General features: G+C 35.4%; 1 protein-coding gene and 1 pseudogene across 1 annotated transcript; one reads left to right on the plus strand and one right to left on the minus strand.

Annotated features, from left to right (window-relative positions):
* Positions 1-3293, minus strand: LOC147292968 (putative glutathione peroxidase 2). The gene is made up of 7 exons (XM_086234356.1): positions 3135-3293; positions 2204-2280; positions 1813-1874; positions 1596-1714; positions 948-1115; positions 825-865; positions 1-246 (listed from the first exon to the last, which is right to left on the minus strand). The coding sequence occupies exons 1-6, from the start codon at positions 3276-3278 to the stop codon at positions 833-835; spliced, it is 603 nt and encodes a 200-aa protein (XP_086090482.1). The 5' UTR covers positions 3279-3293; the 3' UTR covers positions 1-246; positions 825-832.
* Positions 3294-4298: 1005 nt separating this feature from the next.
* On the plus strand, positions 4299-5620 carry LOC147292969 (protein FAR1-RELATED SEQUENCE 5-like; annotated as a pseudogene).
* The last annotated feature ends 2636 nt before the right edge of the window (positions 5621-8256 follow it).

Raw genomic sequence — 8256 nt, forward strand, 5'->3', positions numbered from 1 at the left:
AGTAGAGAATATATGTTTCATTTTAATTTGTTCATGATAAAATAAGTCCACTTTCCCCTTATTATTACTGTTAATACAGCACATATATAAGACCTCTGCAAGTAAGGATATTGGACAAGCATCCATCATCCACCAAGCATATTTTTGTACAGTCATAATCGAACTTCACACGCTCAACATACTTTGATCAATTCACTATCCACCCTTTCATTTGCTGCAAGGACAAAGCAAGCATCTTCTGCTGTCCTGCAATGCCAATGTGAGAAAGATAAACAGTCAGATGATGTAATTGGTTTCTCAAATTTAATTTATCTCCAGAGAAAACAAGATAAAATGGTAATCCAAACTATAATTTGGCTTTTCGAAAACCCTTCCATTTGAGGATCTCTGATAAGAGAGGACTTTAACACATTTAAATACAATATTCACAAATCTTGCACAACTTCTGCCCTGCACTAATGCCATGATGATTGCCAAAAAGTGAAAACAAAGATCACCAAATTATGGAAGAGAACACAATTGAATTTGGATCTTCGTACGATGGTTAAAACATTGAACTTTTAGTTACCTTACATCTCATATTTAGAAAAGCCAGATCAGTTATTGTGCTTAATCGTCTACGAAAGGACAACAGGCCAGTACATCTAGAAAAATCTGATGTGAGAGAGAGAGAGAGATAGAGAGAGAGAGAGAGAGAGAGAGAGAGGATTTGGGATTCAAATGTCATTTACCTAAAACACATGATTTTAAGAAAAAAAGAGAAACTTATTAAACCAATGCAACAGACTGTAATATATATCCTTTCGTAAAGAAAGTTAACAGACCTTGATACTCAAGAAGATTCCAATAGATTCTGGATGTCTTTCTGCAGAAAGCAAAGAAGATAAATCAGCAGCTATTGTCTTCATCAGAATTGAACTGGCTCCAAAAATAAAAAACCATCTGACCTTAATTTTCAGAGGTGATGTCACAGGAGCATATCTCTCCACAACCTTCCCTTCTTTGTTTACCAAAAACTTCGTAAAGTTCCATTTGATGCCACTTCCAAAGATCCCACGTTTCTGTGATTTTAGGAACTTGTAAAGGGGAGCCTCGTTCTTCCCATTCACCTCAATCTACAATGACGACAGGAAAACTTTAGTACTTTGTGCATGAATCATTAATGTAGTCACTTTATTTATGTGTAGTAGTTTGCACAAATCAAAAAAATATTTAAGGTAGAACCAGTTCTTAAACCAGATTGGGCCAGATGAGACTGAACTGGACTATACTAAATTGCATTAAACTGTAATGAATTGAACTTTATTTTACTGTGTCATATAATTTTTTAGATTCTTACCTCAATACAGTATAAAGTTAGTCCAATATAATACAATTAAGTATAGACTGTATAGTCCAGTCCAGTAATGTAAGATACAGTATGGCATACCAGACGGTAATTGGAAGCGCCTAGAAACTTGTGGACTTATAGAAACTAGCATGACGACTTAGTAGACGGAAAAAAAAAAAAAAAAAATCCAATTGACTTTGCATATGGATTGCTGAGAAGATTTTTCCTTAATTATTTATTTTCTTTCTTCAATAATAAGGATTACCTTGTCGAAGACTGGGAATTCAGCTTTAAACATTGTGCACGCAACTTCTTGAATCTCCTCATTGTTTCCTGGCTCTTGTCCTGCAAACTGGTTGCAAGGAAATGCCAAGATCTCAAAACCTGCCAGACAAGGAACAAAACCCTCACAGATAAGGATGAAAGACATAAACCAGTAAAATTCATGACATTGCTGTGCAAGGAATCACAGAGTCACAGACCTTTGTTTTTGTACTTTTCATACAAAACATTTAATTCCTTGTAGTTCGAATGTGTTAAACCACTGCAAAATAAAAAAAATAAAAATGAAAAACATAAGAATAAAGGAACAGAGAATATATATATATATATATATATATATTTGGCCATTGAAACAGAGAATATATTTTAACTACAGGGTTAACACTAAAATTCATTATTAAAACAACATATTTTAACTACAGGGTTCTCCTTGTCTCAAATCCCCTGGAAGCCCTAAACTTGCCTCTTGGTCTCCCATTTATCATAATTGAAAAATTCACAGATTTTAAGCACCCCCCTACCCACTTCCTCCATGAAATAGCAGATGAAAATGTCAAGAAATTCATTCTCACAACAAATCAAGTTAATTACCATTTTGAAGCAACATTCACAATCAGAAGAACCTTCCCATTGTATTCACTCAGATTTACATCATTTCCATGAATATCCTGCAATTAAATCCAATGGCGTACTAATTCATTTCACATAACCTTTCAATCTGCAAATTCCAAAGTCATTTCATAGAATATAATGGAAAAATCTATAGAAATTCATAGCAGAGAACAAAAGAGGCACTACGAAGTAACCTTCAATATGAGCTTTGACCAAATAAAGTTTTCTTTGGTTTTCTTCTATTTTCTCATAATCCCCAAAAGATGCATAACCATGGAATACAACAATAAACCACTAAATTATTGAAGGTTAATTACACCCAAAGGTTTGCTCAACACACCCCAAAAACTTTCATTTCCATTTTACACTTAATTATCTGAATTATAAGAAAACGAAAAGAAAGTTTGTTTTTTCTCTCTCCCTGTCATCCCTTCCCTTCCCTTTCCCCACCTCCCCATTCCAACCATGCCATGCTGCCATGACAAGTTAAAGGAACTTTTTTAAGCAACCTGGTGTGTTGAGTTTTTTTTTTTTTTTGCCTTTTTTGCAAATAGAACCATCCATTCTTGAATTACCCAGCTCATGATTCGTGAGTGAAAGCTAACAAGAGAACTTTACAAAATAATATCTCAGATAACTATCGAAACTCCAAAAATCAAAAAACCAAAATATCAAAATTTAATACTGTAGCTATATGCAGAGAAAACTGATACAGAAACATAAACAAACAACAACAATGAAAAAGCACTAAAAAGCAGAGAAGACCCACATAAGTAATATAATTCTAATCAACCAAATCCCAAATCTTTTTTTCCATTTCTTTCTCCCAATTTTCTCATCAACCAAACATAATATATCAGAAAGTAAATATATTAAAAAAAACAACAAAAAGATAAAGAGAACCCAATACCTTGACAGTGAATTCGTATATAGATTTGGAACTTTCTTCAGCCATAATGTGAGAAGAAGCAAATTGGTCTGTGTAATAGTAGTAGAAGAAGGCAAAACCCAGAAAGAAGAGAGAGACCCAGTTGGTGAATTTCAACAAACGCATGCCACCAAAGGTCCAAATCAATGCAATAATTCAACCAATCGAGATACATGTGATACGGTCGTCATTGTCATTGTCATTGTCATTAATGCCAGCAACATTGACATTTTTATTCCCTTCTTTGTTTTCTTTCCAAGAAAATGAAAATAAAATTTTGAGCATTGTGGTTGATAATTTGATATTGATTTTTATATTTTACTTAATAATTGTGGGCTGCCAGGTAAGCAAAAGGAGGGTTGTAGGTACAGTCTAGAACCCTCACAATTTATTTCCGCTAATAAAATCGCAGCCGGCAGATCTAGCGAGTTTTTTTTTTTTTTTTTGGTTGAAATCTAGCGAGGTTTCTACCCTCCTGTTGCATGTCACTGTGATGCGAGATTGCGAGGTGAGCAATCTGATTTGGTGTCACAAACCAATAAAACTGCAACAGTTATAACATTTAAGTTTGATTTTTATTTATTTTATTACACAATATTTTAACTTAAAAAATTCTCTGAAAAAAACAAAAAAAAAGGCGGATCAATTTTTCTCTCCCACGCTCACCTCTCACGCCTCTTCTCCTTCCAAATCAAAACCCTTTGTTCCACAGTCTCCTCCATCACTCTTTCTACCCTACTATTTTTCTCTTCAGTCACTCTACTCAAGCTCATCTTTTTTCTATTCAATCACTCCGCCCAACACAATAGGTATGATTTTTTGATCTGCTCTTCAATTTTTTTTGTTCCTAAACTACTGGGTTTTCATCCCCTATTTTTATTTGGGCGTGATTTTTTTTTTTTTTTTTTGTATTTCAATGTTTAAGATACTTGTTTATTGTGATTAATGTACTAGGTTTGATTTATTCAATCACTCCACCCACAAAAAGTTTGATTTTGTCAACTCTTCATTTTTTTTTTTTTTGTAAGCTATTGGATTGCATTGATTGGCTTTGTCTTTCTTTGTGTGTGGGGTTATTTTTCTTGTATTTTAGTGTACTGGGTTTCCATGGCCGTGATTGAGAATTTTTTGGTTTTATTTATAGCCATGATTGCTGACATTTTTTATTCTATTATTTTTTCTATATGCAATAGAAGTATGATTATAATGATATAATCATTTTTTTATCTGATTGTAAAGAGAAAATAATATAAATAAATTATGATGAAGTTTTATTTGAATGTGATGACTTGAAAGTGAGAACGGAGGCTGGCAGTGAAGTGGAAGCTTACAATCTATGCAATAGTTATGCATTGAAGAAAGGTTTTAAAATTCATAATGGGAATATTCGAAGAGATGTGCAGAATAATATTCGTCAACAAGATTAGTTGTGCTCAAAACAAGGTTTTTATGATGATTTATGTGAAGTGAATACAGTGCAAAAGTTGGATACAAGAACAGGTTGTAAGCCTCTAATTCGATTCACTGTGAATGATGGTGTATGGAAGATAACTCACATTCCAAATCATAATCATGAGTTTGCTAAACCCGAAGAGAGACAATTTCTTAAATCAGGTCGAAAAATACCCAAGGCTCATGCAAATGTTATTTCTTCTATGGTTGATGCCGGTATAAGGCCAACAAAATCATACTCATATATGGTAAAAGAAGTTGGTGGCACTGAGCATGTTGGGTTTACTAAGAAGGATTGTCAAAATTTTTTGTAAAGGAAGAAGGAAGAAATGTTTGAAGGAGGAGATGGACAAAGTTTGATTAATTATTTTAAGCATAAACAAGCCAAGGATCCTAATTTTTTCTGTAGTGTCAAGTTGATCAATTTAATCGGTTAACAAACTTCTTTTGGAGAGATGGTAGATCAAAGTTAGACTATGATTGCTTTGGAGATGTTGTATGCTTTGATACTACCTTCCAAACCAACAAATACAATTTAATTTGTGCTCCATTTGTGGGAGTCAATCATCACTGAAAGAATGTCTTATTTGGTTGTGCTTGTCTATTGGATGAAAGCACTCCTTCATTTGTTTGGCTATTTGAAACTTTTTTGAAAGCAATGGGAAATAAACAATCGAAATCCATTTTCACATATGAGGATAAAGCGATGGCAAAAGCAATTCCGATTGTGTTTCCACAGGCAAGCCATTGACTATGCAGTTGGCATATCTCTAAAAAAGTTGCAAAAAAACTTGCTGGACATTATGCTAATCCCGAGTTCAAGAAGCATTTCAACAAATGCTTTTATGGTTGTTCTAATGAAGCTGAATTTCAAGTTGCATGGGATGACATGATTAAAAATTTCAAGCTTGAGAATCATTCATGGCTAAATAAGTGGTATTCACTCCGACAAAAAATGGTGTCATATCTTTAGCTTAGATACATTCTCAGCTCATGTTTGGTACACCCATAGGTGAAGAAGATGGAATCCCAATAGCATTCAGATTCGATAAGTACTCTGAGCAAAACTCCACAACTTCATCACCAATATAATTCTCAGCAATGCAGCCCTCCGGTCGAAAGAGGTTCCGTACATATCCCTTTAACACTTTCATATCTCTTTCAAATGGATACATCCATCTAAAACAAACCCGTCCTCACAATTTAACCTTTCTAATAAGTGAACGGTTAAATGCACCATTATATCGAAGAACTTCTCTAGCAAACACAATGTGGTAACAAAATCAGCTTGAATTTTATCCAACTTGGAAACATCAACCACTTTATTGCATAGAGAATTGAAGAAGAAACAAAACCTAGTGATCGCATATCTCACATGCTTTGGTAACACCCAACGTATGACAACTTGTAGCATTTGTTGGATCAAAGTGTGGCAATCGTGAGACTTAAGGCCAAAAAGTTTTAGCTCTTGCATGGCCACTAGGTTTCGTAAATTTGAAGAGTACCCTTCCTGGACCTTCGTACCTAACAAACACTTGGATATAGCACTTTTCTCATCCCAAAACAGCGTATATGGAGCATCCGGCAAAAACGTTCTCTTGTTCCCTATTTCTGGTGCCAAATCAAGCCTGGCCCTCCATTTCCATAAGGTCTAAACGGGCATCCACCTCATCTTTTGTCTTCCCCGAAATGTTAAGTAAAGTATCAGTTATACTCTCGCACACGTTTTTCTCAATGTGCATTACTGACAGGACAGCCTTCAGATTCCACCCTGGAACCCGAAATGATCCTGTAGGGTCCGACACCGGTGGCGTATCAGGCCCATCAAATCTAAGTTATTCTTTAGCCTTGACATAAGAATTTAAAGACAAGGGAAGTTCTACCGAAATGTCGGCAGAATCTCTCCAAAAATTTTGACTATCCCCAAACTGTCAAAGATGAAAAATACACTTCTATTTCCACAACAGCCACCCAACCACAACCAAAGTCATTCATCATTTTTCATGGGTCATCAGATCCTTACAACTTAAAGACAATACTTTTACACAATTAACTACATGGAGATCACTGAGCCTACAATGTCTACAAAACAGGATGAAGTTGCCTCGACCGCTCCTACTTAGGGGAAAAATTAAAACAAAACGAAGAAATTGTGATTGAAACCTCAATGAGTGGACATAAAACGGAAAGCCTTTGTAAACTTATTTTCCAAAATCAAACCATTCATTCTCAACCCATATTGGGTTTTTGAAATCTTTTAGTCTTAAAACCATTTTGCAATCCCTTCCCAAGAATGTCATAAACCATCAAATGCGAGAAACTTGAATAAGTCATGTATGAAAGAATACTATGAAAAAAAAAAAAAAAAACATCATGCCCGAGAAACTGATAATTCAAGAAGGTAAATTTCTCAATTAAAATCGTGCTGTATAATATCTTAGAGAAACTGGTGATACACTTAGACAAATAAGCTCGTCACATCCCTTGCATATGCACGAGCAGACATATAAGCTCGTCACTTCCTGTGCAGAGTAATCTCGCTGCACAGGCAGGTAGACAGGTATGGTCGCAACTTCCCGTGCATATGCACGAGCAGACAGATAAGCTCGCCACTTCCCGTGCAGAGTAATCTCGATGCACTGGCAGACATGTATCCTCGCACAAACTCTAACACAACATTTGCCAGTGATGGAATATACCAACACAATTAAGCTTCTCGAAACAAATTATAAACTATCTTTATTTAACAATATATATGCCTCTTGAATTTCAAATTCATCTCCCTGTATGCAAAAGTCATTGAAACGTGCTTGTGAGAAAATTTATACTTAATTCATAAACCCAAAGTCCAAATCAAAACTTATTTAATTAACCAATAAGCTACACTCATGAATAAAATCAAGGCTTCCAAAATGTATATATTAAAATTCAATTTAAACATTTACCCTCCACCAAAGTAATCTTCTCAAGCTGAATAAATCAAAGCTCAAAGAAACACTCAAGATATAAATATGGATTTAATACATGGAATTTGTTGAAACACTTTCGAAAACCAAAGTCCAACTCACTGTGCAAATTCAGCGTCGATCCTCTGCCGTATTGTCTTGAGGCTCAGTGATATTGCCTATAAAATACATAAATAAACATGAAATTAGACTCGGCTCAACGAAAATATACAGTGCGTGTGTAAACCTAAACGTTCCATTTAATTCTATTATTTTCTCTCGATTAATTTATAATTTCGCTTAAAGCCCCATCAATCAAAACTCAAAAGCCTGACTTTGGGCTCTACTAGTCTGTCCCTGGTGGTGGGCAGATCCTGATGGCCCACCATCTTCTTGCAGTAACATTGGGAAATCTCTCTTGAAATGCCTCATCTGCTCACAATAAAAACATTTGGTATTGCCCCGCTTACATACCCCATCATGACGTTTGCCACATAAACCACATAAAGGATGGCTTGTCCCAGGAATTCGTCTACCTTGGGACCCGTTCGACTGTGCTGGGCTTCAGCCTGACATACCCACAGACTGATAATTAGAAACCTAATTGAGCCCAGATCCTTGACTACCACCAGAGCCATATCGAACACCTCTGAATCCACCGCTCCTTGAAAAGACGGAGCTGAAACTACCTCTCTTGGATGGTCCTT

This window comes from Dryas octopetala, chromosome 2 (genome assembly GCF_963921425.1).
Source record: "Dryas octopetala chromosome 2, drDryOcto1.1, whole genome shotgun sequence".
Taxonomy (NCBI): Eukaryota; Viridiplantae; Streptophyta; class Magnoliopsida; order Rosales; family Rosaceae; genus Dryas; species Dryas octopetala.

Coding starts and splice junctions, on each gene's coding strand:
- LOC147292968 (XM_086234356.1), bottom strand. CDS start 3,278: ATGCGTTTGTTGAAATTCACCAACTGGGTCTCTCTCTTCTTTCTGGGT. Junction 1,875..2,203: donor GTGAATGTTGCTTCAAAATG/GTAATTAACTTG, acceptor TTTATTTTGCAG/TGGTTTAACACATTCGAACT. Junction 1,715..1,812: donor TGAAAAGTACAAAAACAAAG/GTCTGTGACTCT, acceptor CTTGTCTGGCAG/GTTTTGAGATCTTGGCATTT.